Source organism: Molothrus aeneus, unplaced genomic scaffold, assembly GCF_037042795.1.
Source record: "Molothrus aeneus isolate 106 unplaced genomic scaffold, BPBGC_Maene_1.0 scaffold_34, whole genome shotgun sequence".
Taxonomy (NCBI): Eukaryota; Metazoa; Chordata; class Aves; order Passeriformes; family Icteridae; genus Molothrus; species Molothrus aeneus.
The window spans coordinates 3,771,275-3,789,074 of record NW_027099005.1 but is presented as its reverse complement, the minus strand read 5'-3'; the positions used below and the strand labels follow the sequence as shown (position 1 = coordinate 3,789,074).

General features: G+C 51.8%; 1 protein-coding gene across 1 annotated transcript; it reads left to right on the top strand.

Annotated features, from left to right (window-relative positions):
* Positions 1 to 579: 579 nt before the first annotated feature.
* Positions 580 to 7,630, top strand: LOC136570520 (olfactory receptor 14A16-like). Its single transcript, XM_066570983.1, has 4 exons — positions 580 to 939; positions 2,084 to 2,197; positions 6,505 to 6,575; positions 6,961 to 7,630. Exons 1-4 carry the CDS (start codon positions 580 to 582, stop codon positions 7,628 to 7,630), a joined length of 1,215 nt encoding a protein of 404 aa, XP_066427080.1.
* The last annotated feature ends 10,170 nt before the right edge of the window (positions 7,631 to 17,800 follow it).

Below are 17,800 nucleotides of genomic sequence, written 5' to 3'. Positions count from 1 at the left end.
GAACAAATTGAGATGCTGTGATCTGTAGCAGGCTCCGAGCCTGCTAGGGCACCGTGGAGGGAAGAGGCTTAAAGAAAGGAAAATGCCAAGTCAAGGTGAAATAGCAACGAATTGCGATGCCGTGATCCCCATCCACAGAATGATCCGTGAGCTGGAGAGCCAAGGGGTGCTCAGCAAATCCCACTCACCCTTCAACAGTCCCATCTGGCCTGTGAACAATCTGACAGAGAATGGAGATTGACTGTGGACTATCATGCCTTGAATGAAGTGACTCCACCGCTGAGCGCTGCTGTGCCGGACATGCTGGAACTCCAGTACGAGCTGGAGTCCAAGGCAGCAAAGTGCTTTGCCACTATAGACATTGCTAACGTGTTTGTCTCCATTCCTCTGGCAGCAGAATGCAGGCCTCAGTTTGCTTTCACCTGGAGGGGCGTGCAGTACACCTGGAACCGACTGCCCCAGGGGTGGAAGCACAGCCCCACCATCTGCCATGGACTGATCCAGGCTGCGCTGGAAAAGGGTGAGGCTCCAGAACACCTGCAGTAGATCAAGGACATCATTGTGTGGGGGAACACAGCAATGGAAGTGTTTGAGAAAGGAGAGAGCATCATCCAGATTCTGCTGGAAGCTGGCTTCACCATCAAGAAGAGCAAAGTCAAAGGACCCACCCGAGAGATCCAGCTTCTGGGAGTGAAGTGGCAAGATGGATGGCGTCAGATTCCTACTGAGGTCATCAGTAAGATCACAACAATGTCTCCACCGACCAGCAAGAAGGAAACACAAGCTTTCTTAGCCATAGGTTTTTGGAGAATGCACATTCCTGACTACAGCCAGATTGTGAGCCCTCTCCACCTGGTCCCCTGCAAGAAGAACGAGTTCCACTGGGGCCCTGAACAGCAACCAGCCTTTGCTCAGATCAAGCAGGAGATCGCTCATGCAGTAGCCCTTGGCCCAGCCAGGACAGGAGCAGAGGTGAAGAACGTGCTCTACTCTGCAGCCAGGAACAATGGCTTGTCCTGGAGCCTTTGGCAGAAGGTGCCTGGGGAGACTCAAGGCCGATCACTGGGATTCTGGAGCCAAAGTTACAGAGGATCCAAAGCCAACTACACTCCCACTGAGAAGGAAATCTTGGCTGCCTATGAAGGAGTTCAAGGGACCTCGGAGGTGATTGGCACAGAAGCACAACTCCTCCTGGCACCCTGACTACCGGTGCTGGGGTGGATGTTTAAAAGAAAGGTTCTCTGTACCCACCACACCACTGACACCACATGGGGCAAATGGATTGCTCTGATCACACAGCGTGCCTGTATTGGAAACCTGAATCGCCTTGGGATTTTGGAGATAAATACAAACTGGCTGGAAGGTGAAAACTTTGGTCTCACTGACAAAGAGGAGCAGGTACAAGTGACACGGGCTGAGGAAGCTCCACCGTACAACCAACTACCAGCAGCACAAACACGCTACGCTCTTTTCACTGACGGTTCCTGACACATTGTAGGGATGAACTGGAAATGGAAAGCAGCTGTATGGAGCCCCACAGGACAGATTGCACAAGCTATCAAAGGAGAAGGTGGATCAAGTCAATTTACTGAACTCAAAGCCATTCAGATGGCCCTGGACATTGCTGAAAGAGAGAAGGGGCCAAAACGATACCTTTTATATTGATTCATGGATGATAGCCAGTGATCTGTGAGGTTGGCTGGAAAGGTGGAAAAAGTCCAACTGGCAGCATAGAGGAAAATCAATCTGGGCTGCTGATGAATGGAAAGACATTGCTTCTTGGTTGGAGAAGCTACCTGTGAAAGTCTGCCACGTAGATGCCCATGTCCCCAAGAGTCGGGCTAGTGAGGAACACTAAAACAATGAGCAGGTAGGTCAGGCTGCAAAGATAGAGGTGCCAAAGATAGACTTAGATTGGCAACATACGGGGGAGTTGTTCCCGGCTCAATGGGCCCATGATGCCTCAGGTCATCAGGGCAGAGATGCCACCTGTAAGTGGGCACGAGACCGAGGGGTGGATCTAACCATGGACAGTATTTCTCAGGTTATCCATGACTGTGAGACCTGTGCTGCCATCAAGCAGGCCCAGCAGGTGAAGCCCCTGTGGTATGGTGGGCGGTGGTGCAAGTACAAGTATGGGGAGGCCTGGCAGATTGACTCCATCCCACTGCCCCAGACACGCCAGGGCAAGCGCTACGTGCTGACCATGGTGGAAGCCACCACGGGATGGCTGGAGACCGACCCTGTGCCTCACACCACTGCCCAGAACACCATCCTGGGCCTGGAAAAGCAAGTCCTGTGGAGACGTGGTGTGGGAGGATCTTCATCCACTCGTCCCAGGTGTCCATGGGGTTGGGTTTCTTACCTACATATGGGCAGTCGTTTGGTGACAGGGGGACTCCCACCAGGCATGTTAAGAGCGGACCGTCTACGCTTCCAATGGCCATGCAAAGATTGTCTTGCTTTAATGACTTTGCCAAAGTGACCCGGATGTTTTGTTTTGGCTGAGGGACGATCCAGCCGGTGGTCACTTGGATACAGATGAGGGCGCTGATAAAGACAATGACAACGATGGCACTGGTTCTGCTGTGGGGTGCCCTGGAGGGTGTGACAGAAAGAATCATACTTCTTCTTTCCCACTGGGTAGTTTTCACTTGTGTATGATAAAAACACACATTAGTTGACTTATTTTAAGACATTCTGAAATATTTTTAAGTTCCCCCTATAGTTCTTCCCAACTTTTCCCAATCACGCCCTTCTCTTTTTTAAGGGAAGTTTGAGGGAGGGAAAAAGGAGCAGTTTCAAGAGGGGAAAGAGGGAGGGGGTAGGGATAAAAGGTCACTGGTAGAGGGATGGTGGAAAAGGCAGGGGTGTGTCTGCATTTGAGATTGACATGGATGTTATCAGTGGGATGTATCTACGTGCAATGAGTGTCCTTGCCACAATGTTTGGATATATGAATTTCTTTTTTTTTTTATCTCCAAGAGAAAGCTGCTTCTGTGGCATAGTGGGAAGGGGATCTGACTTTGTGTTCATTCGAGGGGTCGTCTTCAGATCTGTGGTCTACTGATAAATCTTCTGGGAATCCACCGGGGTCCTGTATCTGTAGAAACACAAGCATATCCTCTCCCCCACATAATGAGAGAGTATGGCCCTTCAATAATTTTAGATTCATGATTCTGGTCAAGTACTGGAGGTCTTTCTTTGAGGTGTGTGTACATGTTATGAAAGTGCCTTAAGACAGAGGGGGTTTGGTCCTTTTTGAGAGCAATTCATTAAATTCATAGCATAAAGTACTTTGCACAGTCTGTCTTGTATAGAGAGAGCCAGGGGCTATGTACAAATCACAAACGGGACAGGGCTGCTGTGGAACGTGCCTTGAGCTGTTTTATTTTCCAGCATCAGTCTCATTACATGGTTATGACAATGGGAAGATGCCAGCAGCTCGTGTCCTCAGCAGCAGACAAAGAACGCAATGTTACAACTTACTTGAAAAGTTTTTTGACCAATCCCACAAAGCAAAAGCATATTGACAGTAGTTCTATCCAACCACAATAAGCACAGGTACCTTTGGTTAAAACAATGCTTGCCTATTTTGAATACAATACCTGCTTGTAAGCCTTAAAACACAATGCACAGAGCTCCATTATTAAGCTTCAAACTTCCTAATATCTTGCTAGAAAAACTTTTCTGTAGCTTAGAGACTTTTTCTAGACAAGCGTTAATACACAGACCATTGTTCTATTTGTCCTTACTTTTCTACTTTTTAAATAATTTTTCTGCTGACCAATCTCATGGCTACTGCTTAGCTCTAATCACAGTCCTGCTGTCTCTGAGGCCTGCCTTTTGCAGCTTCCCCAAAAACCCTGTGATTTTGTGGATTCTCACACTGAACACAAGTTCAGCTATTTTAAATCAAATGCTCACTGAGGTAGATTGTATTAGACATGGCGCACTGCAAAATAGAGCTGCTATAGATTTTTTGCTGTTAGCACATGGGCACAGGTGTGAGGATTTTGAAGGAATGTGTTGTATGAATCTCTCTGGTCAGTCTACATCCATTCACAGGAAACTCAAACAACTACAAGACAATGTGAAGAAAATGACTCTGAATGATTGGGGCGTGGATGAATGGTTTGAGGGATGGGGAATAACTGGATGATTGAAAGATACCTTAAAGGGAGCTTTGTTATTACTAGTAGTTATTATTATATTGCTTTGAGCTATTCCATGCATAGTGAAATTGGTGACCCACTTGGTAGAAAATACAGTGAAAAGGGTTTGGCTGGTGCCAGAAGAAGAAGGGGGAGTTGTAGCGATGTATCTGAACAACTTGGGCCACACTGTGCTCCAGCCATATCGCTTGTAGTTCTTCTTATCAGAGCCCTCTGGAATTCACCAAGATTACTAAGACATAAACTGTGCTAAATGAAGAAAGAAAATGCTGAGAAACAGAATACCAAGAGCACAAGAACCAGATAACAGAGGGCTGTGAACCACCTGGACTGTAACCAATCACATACCCTGAGAAGTGAGTGCAGAACACAAGGACAAGAGAGAGGCACCAATGAAGAGATGCGTGATCAGTGTATGCAGTAGAGTTAGAATGCATAAATAAGTGCATAATGTAAACAATCAATGGCTTCAGCTTAATCATATTGGTTAGTTGTATGGGAGTCCTGTTTTCCCACCAAGGGTGCCTGGGAAGGAGGGATGGTTCTTTTCCATAAAAAGGAAAGCACTGAGGCAGGAGCAGGAGACAAGTGACCCTTGCAGGCCTGGGGCCTCATGGCCTCCTTGTCCCTGCTCAGCAGCCTGGCAGGGGCCGCCCCATGCTCCTGTCCTTGGCATTGCACATCCCCACATGCCAGTGCCCATCCCGGCAAGAGCCCTGAGCAAGGAGGGAGGGACAGGATCTGCCTGGCCAGGCCCTGGGGCTCAGGCCTTGGCCCTTGGCATTCCTCAAACACATCCAGCTCTGCTCAGCACCAGAGACACCTTGGCCTTGTTTGTCCCCAGCTGTCATCACTGCCTCCAGGGTTGTGTTCTAAGTGGAACCTGGGGACACTTTCTCAGTCGTGTTCCTCAGTGGGACCCATTAAAACTTCAAGAAACTTTGGAGTTTCAATTTATCTTTGAGTTCCTGAGAAGTTTTTTGATCACTCTCTCAGGGACTGAGTCTGATGTAAACAACCCCAAATCCCTGAGAGGCTCATTAAAGTCCTTGTGCTGTGTCTGTGCTGCTGAGCTTTAAAGGAACAGCTCTTCCCAGGGCCAGCTCCTCTCCCAGCCCAGCAGGGCTGAGGGCTCTGCCTGCAGGCACTGAGGGCACAGGAGCCAGGCAGAGACAGGCTGAAGGCAATCAGGATTGGGAAGACATTGAGCTGAGACTTCACTTGGGGAAAGATCTTCACAGCCCTGTGCATGGTGAGTGTGTGGGTGCAGGGCAATGTCCCCTGTGCTCCTGGAGGGATCTCCTGAAGCCAGCACACCCCAGAGCCTGGGGGATGTGTCAGGAGGACTCTCCCAGTTTCTCTGTGGCACAGGAGGAGCAGGAGGAGCAGGAGGAGGAGGAGGATGTGCTGCAGAGCGGGGCTGCCCTGGGCACCGTCAGAGGGACAGGGCAGGACGGCTCCTGCTGCCAGGGACGGCTGCAGGGGCTGAAGCTGGGGCTGCAGCCAGGGCTGCCCAGGGCTGTCCTGCAGAGCAGCTCCTGCAGCCCTCATGGCTCTTGGCCAGCCCAGGGCATGTGCCACCTGCCAGGGGCAGCTCTCAGCCTGCCTGGCAGCTCCCCATGGACGCTGCAGGGGAGAAGTTCCAGGTGCAAGGAGCCGCCCCCATCAGGGCAGATTCCTCCTGCTCTGGAGATGGTGCTGCATGGCCAGGGCTGCTCTCAGCTTTCTCCTAAAGGGAAGGGAAAGGGGCTGTCAGCTTTGGCTGTGTCACTGAGCCTCCTGCACTGTCAGCCTGGGCATCAGCAGATGGGCCTCAGATCTCCCTCAGAAAGTGCCTCCTCAGCCTCCTCTCCCTACAGACAGCAGCAGCAGCACCTTGGCTTGCAGCATCTCTGTTTGTCTGGCCTGCCCTTAAGGCCCTGCTGCCAGGGAGATGCCCCTGGGCAGTGCCCTGTGCTGGGAGGGGGCTGCAGGGCAGAGCTGAGCCCCCAGGGCTGGGCTGTGCTCTGGCAGCACTGGCAGGGACAAGGCTTGGATAGAGAGAAACAGCTCCCAGCAGGCACAACTCCAGGCAGCAGAGAGCCAGACCGACCCTTGGTATCCGTTCCTGTTCAGATGCACAGGGAAAGAGAGAAGGGCTTAGAGAAGCTGACTTTAAAGCTGGAGTCTTTAAAAATGCCACTTTAGTTTTCAAGCTTGTTTTATGTTCGATCACTCTGAAATAGAGGGAGGTGAAATGGGCAAAGGGCACCTGGCTGGGGACCAGCAGGTCTGACTGCACTGAGACACAGGGAGCCCTGTTTTCCTTCTGGTCTTCCCTGGGGTTCAGGCTGAGAGCAATGATGAAGATGAGGCAGGAACTCAGGAGCATAAAGCTAAGCACAAATATAAAAAGGCTGAGTGAGGTTTCCGCACAGGTAGAGAAGTAGTTTTAAGGGAATTCCTAAAATAACTCCATAGGATTGACTCAAAGAGCTTGTCAATGTCTTGTTTCAACAGTCCACCATGGCCAGAGTGAAGGAATGTCCAACAGCAGCTCCATCAGGCACTTCCTCCTGCTGGCATTGGCAGACACGCGGCAGCTGCAGCTCCTGCACTTCTGCCTCTTGCTGGGCATCTCCCTGGCTGCCCTCCTGGGCAACGGCCTCATCATCAGCGCCGTAGCCTGCGGCCACCACCTGCACACGCCCATGTTCTTCTTCCTGCTCATCCTGGCCCTCAGCGACCTGGGCTCCATCTGCACCACTGTCCCCAAAGCCATGCACAATTCCCTCTGGGACACCAGCACCATCTCCTACTCAGCATGTGCTGCACAGGTTTTCTTCTTTGCCTTTTTCATTGCAGCAGAGTATTTCCTCCTGACCGTCATGTGCTACGACCGCTACGTGTCCATCTGCAAACCCCTGCACTACGGGACCCTCCTGGGCAGCAGAGCTTGTGCCCACATGGCAGCAGCTGCCTGGGCCAGTGCCTTTCTCCATGCTCTGCTGCACAGAGCCAATGCATTTTCCCTGCCCCTGTGCCATGGCAATGCCCTGGGACAGTTCTTCTGTGAAATCCCACACATCCTCAAGCTCTCCTGCTCACACTCCACCTTCAGAAAAAATTGGATTTCATTGGTTGGTGTCTGTTTAGCTTTTGGCTGTTTTGTGTTCATTGTTTTCTCCTATGTGCAGATCTTCAGGGCTGTGGTGAGGATCCCCTCTGAGCAGGGACGGCACAAAGCCTTTTCCACCTGCCTCCCTCACCTGGCCGTGGTCTCCCTCTTCCTCAGCACCTCATTTTTTGCGTACCTGAAGCCCCACTCCATCTCCTCCCCATCCCTGGATCTAGGAGTGTCCATTCTGTACTCGGTGGTGCCTCCAGCCCTGAATCCCCTCATCTACAGCCTGAGGAAGCAGAAGCTCAAGGCTGCAGTGCGGACACTGATGACTGGACAGTTTCAGAAACATTAAACTACTTGCCAATTTTTTGAAGTCATTGTAATATAAGTCATCTGTAATAATTCCTTTTCTTTTTTTTGGTTGTGGGTGTTTTTTACCTTTGTTGTAGTATATTAATCTTGTTCACAAACAGAACCATTGTTTGTGACATTTCTTGTTTTTTGTCTCTTGCTATGGCCCCAAACGGTGTCAATAAGGAGCTGTGCTCTCAGTGGCTTTCAATGAACTTATGCATCTCCCAGGAAAGTTTTCACCTGAGAGCCCCTTTTGTTGCCTTCCCTGGAGCTGCAGCAGCAATGTCTGTGTGCAGAGCTGGGGCAGATCAGGACTGGTCATGCTGGCCACACCATTCCTGATCCAGGCCAGGAGCCATTGGCCTTCTTGCCCACCTGGGCACACTGCTGGCTCATGTCCAGCCTGCTGTCCATCAGTGCCCCCAGGTCCCTTTCTGCCTGGCCGCTGTCCAGCCACTCTGTCCCCAGCCTGTAGCGCTGCAGGGGTTGTTGTGGCCAAAGTGCAGCACCCAGCACTTGGTCTTGTTCAACTTCACCTTGTTGGACTTGGGCCCTGGATCCAGCGTGTCCAGGTCCCTCTGCAGAGCCCTCCTACCCTCCAGCAGATCCACACTCACACCCAGCTTGGTGTCATCTGCAAATTTGCTGATGCTGGACTCAGTCCCCTCATGCAGATCAGCAGTGCAGACATTGAAATCCACGCTGGCTGGCTCTGATCCCTGGGCCATCCTGTGGGTGCCCTGTGATGGCACTCAAGGTGATCTGTTCCATAACCTTGCCGGGCACCCAGGTCAGGCTGACAGGCCTGGAGTTCCCCAGCTCCTCCTTCCAGCCCTTCTTGGGGATGGGCTCACATTGGCACCTCCAGTGCTCTGGGACCTCCCTGCTGAGCCAGCACTGATGGTAAATGATGGAGAGCAGCTTGGGGAGCTCATCCACAGCTCTTTCATCCCCCTGGGATGGATCCCATCTGCTCCCAGAGACACCTGTGAGCATCTGAGTGGCTCAGCAGGTCCCCAGCTGCTTTCTCCTGGATTACAGGGGGGCTGTTCTGCTCCCTGTGCCCATCTACAGCTCAGGAGAACACTTGTCCTGAGGACAACCTGTCTTATTGTTGAAAATTGAGATACACAAGGTGTTAAGCAGCTCAGCCTTTTCCTTATCTTTAGTTACTCTGTTCCCCACTGCATCCACTATTGACTAGAGATTCTCCTTATTCCTCCTTTTGCTATTAGTTTATTTATAAAAACTTTTCTTTATTACTTTTTACAGAAGTGGCCAGGTGAAGCTCTAATTGAGCTTTCATCTCTCTACTTTTCTTTCTGCATGACCCAACAACATCCTTAAACACTTCCTGAGCTGCCTGACCTACTTTTTCTGAGTTCCCACAAAAAGCTCATGCCCAGCCAGGACAGTCATTTTCCTCTCTGGTTAAACTTTGGCACAGAGTCTGCTCCTTCCCCTTTAAGATTCCTTTCTTGAGGTGTGTCCATCCTTCCTGGACACCTTTGTTTTTAACCTCTGCTTCCCTTTAAAAAATCAGTACCTGATTCAGTACTCTCCAAATCTGCATCCTGAATAGGCCAAGGTCTGCCCTTCCTGATTCCAGGGTGGACGTTTTGTTGATGCCCTTCCTTCTTTCACAGGATATTGAAAACTCGATTATTTCATGCTGGCTGTGCCCCAGGCAGCCTCCAACCACCACATCTCCCACCAGCCCTTCTCTGTTTGTGAACAGCAGCAGACAGAGCTTTCCTTGGGGGTGGGATTGTTACCAAAAATGCAGTAAAATAAAAACTCCTTAACACCAATGTAGCATTAAGAAGCAGCATTCTTTATTTGGCCAGATGCACAGGGGGATAGCTCCTCCCAAATCTGTGCATGCTGAGTACAGGAAAGTTTTTGTTTACATTCTGTATTTTGCACACATATTCATTGATTGTCCCAGACTAAACATACATATGTGTGGAGTTGGCCCAGCTGTGACTCAGACTCAACTGGATTTTACCCCAAAAGCATTGAGCGTGAGCTTCAAGCCCTGAGAATCATTTGTTTATCTTGGGGTGAGCTTGAGAGTTCCCCCAGAAGCCTTTGGTGTTGTTATGCTAAGTTGTCCCACTTCTGCTCCGCTATTGGTTACCTGTTTACCATAGATGGTTGTTGTTCTAGAGTGTTCCACCCCCAAGTGTATATATTGTTGTTTCCCCTTTGTCTCAGGTCTTTGGATCCTGTCCCTCATACTGTGGTCGTCTTCTCCACATTTGTTGTTTTTCACCCTGTTATTAAAGTTCTTTTTAGACAACTCCATCGAATCCACTCCTTTTCATTTTCGCCACCCTCGCCCTAAAGTCAGGGAACCAGAGAGGTTTGTCGCGGCTGCATTCACTGTGATGCATATGATAATCATTTCCCCAAGACCATTAACTCATTTCCCCTCCCCTTTATCCATGTGTTCTTCTGTCCTGGGGGTCTCTGGTGGTCCCTGGTGCTCGTGGACCCCAATGTTCCAGTGGGCCTGGCTGAGCTGGCAGGACACTCAGGCTGGTGAATTTCAGTTACCCTTCTCACACAATGGGCATTGTGTGGTTTCCATAGGCCTGGGGTTTTGAAGAACAAGCATTGTGTGTGCTCACCTGGTGATGTCTCTGTGACATCACAGAGCCAGCTGTGACATCGCAGGGCAGAGGACTGACATCACAGAGCAGACTATGGCATCACAGTGTTGACTGTGACATCAGAGACCAGCTGTGTGACATTAGAAAATGGGTTGTGACATCACAGAGCAGGCTGTGACATCACAGGGGGAGGGGTGGCTGTGTGACATCACAGGAGGGCTGTGTGGCTTCACAGAGTGGGTTGTGGCATCAAAGACCAGCATAGCGATATCAGAGAATAAGCTATGACATGACAGAGCAGGCTGTGACATCACAGGAGGGCTGTGTGAGGTCACTGGGTTGGTCACTCTGCCCCTGACCCCACTCACAGTTTCCCCCGAGAAGTCCAAAGCTGTTCATGCCCAGCAGGGTCCCTGTCCCCTGGTATCTCTCCGGTCCACCTGGAGCTGCAGCCTCCCCCAAGGATGTTCCACAGGATCCACCCCAAAACCTGACTCAGGGACAAGGGGCTGGGCTGTGTGACCAGGACATCAAGGACGGGGATTATCCAGGTCACTGTGGCCTGGGTTGGGTTGCCAGGGCAGGAAAGATGTCTGGCAGCTGGAGCAGGGTCTGGGAAGGGCCTCCAAGGTGGGGCTGGAGCCCTTGGGCTGTGAGCAGAGGCTGAGGGAGCTGGGCTTGTCCAGCCCAGAGCAGGGAAGGCTGAGGGGCTCCTCATCCCAGCCTGGCAGTGCCAGCGAGGAGGGGATGGAGAACTCAGAGCCAGGCTCTTCACTGGGGGGCCTGGGGGGAGACAAAAGCCAATGGGTGGAAGGGGAAAAAGAGGGGAGATCAACCAGGACAGGAGGAGATGAAATGAGTCAGGCAGGTTTCAGCATTTCCTCAACACCAAAAGCAGCCTGACCCCATTCTCCATCCACCACTGACAGCTTAAAAAAATGGGAATTGTTCAGGCTGTTTTATCCCCACTCGAGGATGGGCATTGTGATACAAGAGTTTAAATGTGTTTATATCTATCACAGAACCATATTTTTCTAAAATTAATTTTAGTATGGAAATCACTTGTGGATGGTGCACATGTCAGAGGCTGCTGGGACATTGCACATGGCTCAGGGAAGAGCGTGATTGTTACTGAATTGTGTCCTGTTCAACCATGGTCTGTTGGCCATGAAGAGAAACTTCCTGTGCCTCTGAGTCCCACCAGTTCCTGACCCCCAAAGGACACAAACCTGGTGAGTTCTGGTTCCCACTCCAGCGGTGGCACCTGCACCTCCCTCCATCCCCAGAGCAGAGCTCCCTTGTCCCAGAGAGTCCCTGGCAATGCAGGGATGAAGGAAACAGGGCAGGCTGTGGGGATCAGGGGCAGGGCACAGCCAGGGATTTGGGGTGGTTGTGAGCCCAGGGCAGGACTTGGCCCCTGGCCTTGGTGAACCTCATCCCATTGTCCTGGGCCCATGGCTCCAGCCTGGCCAGATCCCTCTGCAGAGCTTCCTGCCCTCCAGCACAGCCACACTGCCACCCAGCTTGGGCTCACCTGGGAACTGACGGAAGGTGCCCTCCATGGCCTTGTCCAGATCAGCAATAAAGAGATTTCACTGACCTGGCCCCAATCCTGAGACCTGGGGACACCCCGGGATGTGACTCCATTCCTCAGCTGCTCTGAGTGCCAGGGGTTGGATGGGGGAAATGGTGGGGAGGGGGTAGGGACAAAGTCTGATTGATTGTCAGCCATGGAGGGTCTTAATTTTCATATCTGTTCAAACTGCATTAGGAGGGGCTGGGGATCAATGTCAAATGAGGATTGCTGATAGCAATCTATAAACAGGGAAAGAAAACTAAATAGGACAAAGCAATTCTCTCTTCATTCTTTTCAATTTAGTAGATTCAGTTTGAATACACATCTGAAATATCTCTAATTAACCACAAAAGAATTCAAGACTTGAATTATTCCCATGGGCTTGTCTTGTTTGGGTGTTTTGAATAAATGTTTATGAGCCTTTGTCACTGAATTCCTGAACTGAAGAGCTCAAGAAAGAAGAGGCCTCTGCAAAAGTAAAGTTCATCACCAACCTCCAAGGTGCTGAGGATCCATCCTGATCAGAGCAGGAATGAGCAGAAATGGGCACAGCTTTGTGGCTGGCCCAGCTCTGGGATGGGCCCTGGGCCTGGAGCAGGAGCAGCTCTTGAGGGCCCCAAGGCCGGGGCTCTTGCGCTGCCCTGGGCAGATGGGATGGCAGCAGGGGCTGCAGAGCTCTCAGCATCTCCTGCAGAGGAGAGCAGGGCAGCCAGGGAGCCTCCTTTCCCTTGGCCAGGCACCTTCCCCCATGGTGGGGCTGAGTCCTGTGGCAGCTGCAGCTGCTGCTGTGCCCTTGGCAGGGGCTGAGGCCGTGGGGCAGTGCCCAGAGCAGCCTGGCCTGAGCAGAGCTGTGGGGCCAGAGCCGGCTGGGCTGGGCTGGGCTCAGAGAGGCCCTTGGTGCTGCCCAGAGCTCAGGGCAGCTGGCAGAGCTTGCAGGGAGCTGGGCTGGGCTCAGAGAGCCTGGCCCAGAAACCATCAGTGTCCATCTCAGCCTGGCTGAGCGTGCGGGGGCCAAGAAGAGCAGCCCAGGCTCTGCAAGTTCTCTGGGTGGGAGCTGAGCTTGTGAGCCCTGAGCCCTGCCCAGTGCTGGGGCTGCACCTCCAGCTCCAGAGGAGATGGGACAGATGGGAGCAGAGACAAATCATTCCTGCTGAATTCTTTCTTGTGTTTGCCTTTACAGGTGACCTGGATCCATATGTAGAGGAGGTGTTTTGTGTCAGATAACACCGATAGAGTGAGAAGAATAATATTATGTAACTGAAAATATTATTTCATGCATAATACACAATGAGGAAATAAAGACTCAAATGATCAGGAGAGCATCTGAATTTTTCAGAGGAGGAGAGACTCATTGATGTTCCAGTAGTCAAACCTGTTCAAATTCTTTCCTCAGGGCTTCCTTGAGATGAGAGGTGACCACCAGAAGCCAAGGCCAGCCAGAGCTCTCTGTCCTGGCAGCTTTTGTCTGGGAGAATCTTGCAGATAGGGAATTTTTCAGGGGGAGTATCAATTTTGGCTGTGGGCACCTGGAAAGGTGGGTGGTTCTTTTCCATAGTGCTGTTTCACACTGGCCCCTTGGAACCATGCAGCCCAACAGTGCCACAATGATTGCCTTGATTCCATGGGGTCCCCACAGTGTCACAATTGCCCCTTGGTTCCTTGATGCCCTAATTTTTTTTTGTTACCATGATCTCCACATGAAGGAAAGCACAGAGCCCCAGTGTTTCAGGGGCTGATGAACAGCAGCCACCAGAGGCCAAGGCCAGCCTGAGCTGTCTGTTCTGGCAGATTTCATCTAGGAGCAACCAAATAAATATCTTGGATTCTGTATCTCAGATTTACAGAATTTTGGGAACAGAATCCTGATTTTAGACATGAGCACCTGGAGGAGAAGGCCAGTTCATTCCCACAGGAAGGAAAGCCCAGAGCCCCAGTGTTTCAGGGGCACATGGGGAACAGACCCTCAACATGCCAAGGGCAGTTCAGCCAGTCAGGCCAAGCCAACCAGACCTGTTCCCTGTTCCCTTGGATCCACAGGGCCCCACAGTTTCAAAATGCTGGTGTCACATTAGATCCTTGGCTACACGAGGCTCTGCTGTGTCACACTGGCCTCTTGCTTCCATTGGGCTCTGCAGTGTCACAATGGTCCCTTGCTTCCATGAGGCCTTGCAGTGTTAAAACGGTTTCCTTGGTTCCATGGAGCTGCACAATGGCACAATGGCCTCCTTGGTTTCATGAGGCTGCAGAGTGTCACAATGGCCTCTTGGTTCTTTTGGGTTCCTCAGGATCCCAGTGGCCTCTTGGCTGCATGAGGCCCAGCTGTGTCACACTGGCCCCTTGCTTCCATTGGGCCCTGTAGTATCACAATTGTCCCCCCTTGCTTCCATGAGGCCCAGCAGTGTCACAGTGCTCCCCTTGGTACCGCTGTATCACAATGGACCCTTGTTCAATGAGACCCTGCCATGTCAAAATGGTGTCCTGTATTTCATGGGGTGTCACAACCTCACAATGGACCTTTGGTTCCATGAGTCCCACATTGTTCCATGAATCCTTAGCTCCATGGGGCCCTGTAGGGTCACAATGGTCCCTTGGTTCCATGGTGCCACACAGGGCCACAATTGCCATTTGGCCCAACAGGGCCTCATAGTGTCACAATGGACTCCTTGATTCCATGGAGACACAAAGTGCCACAGGTGCCCTTTGGTTTCACCAGGCCTCAAAGTGTGAAAATGGCCTCCATGGTTTCATGCAGCCATGCTGTGTCAAAATGGACCTGTGGTTCCATGATGCTCCATAGTGTCACAATGGCCTCCTTGGTTCTGCACTTTAAGAATGCCCCCTTGGTCCCATGGAGCCCCACAGTGTCACTATTGTGCCCTTGGTTCCATGAGGCCTTGCTGTGTCACAATGGCCTCCTTGGTTCCATGATGTCCCGTAGCATAGCAATGGTCTCCTCAGTTCCACAGTGTCAGAATGGCCCCTTTGTCCCATGGAGCCCCACAGTGTCACTGTTGTCCCCTTGATTTCATGAGGCCCTCTAGAGTCACAATGGTTCCTCGGTTCCAATGGGTTCTGAAGGTTCCTAATGGTCTCCATGGTTCCATGAGGCCCTGCAATCTCCCAATGGACCCTTGGTTCCAAGGGCCCCGCAGTGTCACAAGGCTGCCTTAGTTCCATAAGGCCCTGCAGTGTCATGGTGGCCCCTTGGCTCCATGAGGCAAAGCAGAATCAGAATGGCCCCTTGGTTCCATGGAGCACCACGGTGTCACCATGGTCCCATTGGTTCCACAGGGCTCCTCAGTGTAACAATGGACCTTTGGTTCCATGGGGTTCCTCAGTGTCTCAGTGGCCCCTTGGCTCCATGTGGCCCCGCTGTGTCACAGTGCCAGGTGGTTCCATGAGGCCCCACAGTGTCCAAATGGTCTCCTTGGTTCTGGGAAGCCCCACAGAGCCACAAGGGACCCTTGGTTCCAGGAGGCCTTGCTGTGTCACAGTGGACTTTTGGTTCCAGGAGCTTTCACACTGTCAACAATGGTCTGAGCACTGCAGTGTCACCATGGATCCTTTGTTCCATGAGGTTCCGGAGCATAACATGATCCCCTTGATTCCAGAAGGTTCTGCAGTGTCCCAATGGACCATTGGTTCCATGCAGCCCCACACTGTCACAATGACCCCACAGCTCCATGAACTTCCACACTGTCAGCAATGCTCTCCTTGGTTCCATGAGGCCTTGCTCTGATACAATGGACTTTTGGTTCCATGGGGTTCCACTGCATCACCAGGGACCCTTTGTTCCATGGGGTTCCACAGTGTCACAGCTGACTCCTTGGTTCTGTCAGCCTCTGCTATCACCAAATGTCCAAAATATCAGAATAAGACTCCATAACACTAATTTGTTGTTTCAGAGGGTATCATTTATTCAGGCCTAAGGTCCAACATGGAATAACTGCTAACCTTATTAGGACATGTAATTCTACCAGTGTGTTGCTTATACACAGTGGCTAAATACGAATTACAACTTACCCATTTCCATAAAACCCACCCCAAGTTCCCAGATTCACTCCTTGTTTTCTCTACCCCAGCACCCTTGAGCCAGATACCTTCTTCTTCTCTTCCAAGCATCCTTGCAGGGAAAGCAGCCCCTGCATGCCTTGTTCCTGTGCTGAAAGTTCCCAGGCAGGGTAAAAATGGAATGAACCCTTTTGGTATCAGCACAAGGCTTTGTGTGGGCAGGCAGAGGCAGGCAGGAGGCAGAGCTGCCAGCAAAGGAAGGGCCCAGCCAGGTGGGGCAGGCGGGGGATGCCGACAGCCTGCAGGGACAGAGGCGCAGGCAGGGACACCGTAGGACAGCCTGGGCTGCACAGGGCACAGGCATGGGCAGCAGCTGCAAGACAGCCCTGCCAGAGCCAACTTGGGCAGCACTTTGGCCATGGCTGCTGGGCCTGGGCCTGAGGCAGGAGCAGGAGATAAGTGACCCCTCAGGCCTGAGGCCTCATGGCCTCCTTGTCCCTGCTCAGCAGCCTGGCAGGGGCCGCCCCATGCTCCTGCCCTTGGCATTGCACATCCCCACATGCCAGAGCCCATCCTGGCAAGAGCCCTGAGCAACGAGGGAGGGACAGGATCTGCCTGGCCAGGCCCTGGGGCTCAGGCCTTGGCCCTTGGCATTCCTCAAACACATCCAGCTTTGCTCAGCACCAGAGACACCTTGGCCTTGTTTGTCCCCAGCTGTCATCATTGCCTACAGTGTTCTGCTCTAACTGGAACCTGGGGACATTTTCTCAGTCGTGTCCCTCAGTGGGATCCATTAAAACTTCAAGAAACTTTGCAGTTTCAATTTAAGTTTGAGTTCTTGAGAGGTTTTTTGAAGACACTCTCAGGGATTGAGTCTGATGTAAACAACACCAAAGCTCTGAGAGAGTCATTAAATTTTTCCTAGTCCAGTGATGGAGAAAGATTTCAAAAAACTTATCAGAAACAGACATTCCTATTTTAAACGATGTATTTTATTTTCTTTCTCTTTAGAGTAGAGACGATTGCAGCATTCTGTGATTGATATTGACCCAGGGTCTCTCCTCAGCAGCTCTGGCCTGCTCACAAAAGCTGTGCCTGGAGCTCTGACCCAGTGTGGACAACCTTGCTCCACATTCCCCAGACCCATCCTATCTGTCCTCACTGCCCTGGGACCTGCTGTGCCTGGAGAGCTGGCTGCACTCAGCCTAAGAGGGGTTTTCTCTTTTTGGGGTTTTTTGAAGCAATCTGAAACTCCTGAGTTTCCCCACTGCAAACAGACACACTGCTCAGGTGTGTGCCAGCACCAGGTGCCACCAAAGCCACTGCAGAGCTGCCCTGGGCCAGCTGTGAGGGTGGATCATCAGCCCAAGCTGCACTGGGCCACTGCAAGGGGCTGTGGCCATGGGCACTGCTCTGACCCCACTGCTGGATTTGGCTGCCACGGCCACTGTGAGAAATTAAACTGTCCTTGGAAACACTGGGGAGGACTGGGACATACTGGGGAACACTGGGAACATTGTGGGGAAGACTGGGGACACTGGGGCACCCTGTGTTTGAAATTGGGTGGAACTGGAGGGAATGGGAATGGACTCAGGTGTTTTGGGAGGGACTGGTGTGTATTGGAAAGGATCAGAGGGGCACTGGGGTTTTACTGGGGTTGTACTGGGGTAGTACTGGGGATGAACTGGGCTGTACTGGGAGAGAATGGAGAGGCTGTTCCCGCCTCCGCCGCCTCTCATTTGCCGAGGGTGCCGCCCATCACCACTCACAGCCAATCAGAGCCAGAGATCAGGGCTTGGGGGCGGTGCCTAGATGGCTGCCATATTTTCCTTTGCCTACAACTCCCATGATGCCCCGCGGCCGGATACAGCCCCATTGCAGCCGGGACTGCAACGCCCGTCATGCCCCGCGCTCCACAGAACCCCGGGATCCGCCCCCATCTGTCCCATAAGTGTCCCCTAGACCC

Coding starts and splice junctions, on each gene's coding strand:
- LOC136570520 (XM_066570983.1), top strand. CDS start 580: ATGGAAGTGTTTGAGAAAGGAGAGAGCATCATCCAGATTCTGCTGGAA. Junction 940..2,083: donor AGCAGGAGATCGCTCATGCA/GTAGCCCTTGGC, acceptor GCCATCAAGCAG/GCCCAGCAGGTGAAGCCCCT. Junction 6,576..6,960: donor CACAAATATAAAAAGGCTGA/GTGAGGTTTCCG, acceptor CTGGGACACCAG/CACCATCTCCTACTCAGCAT.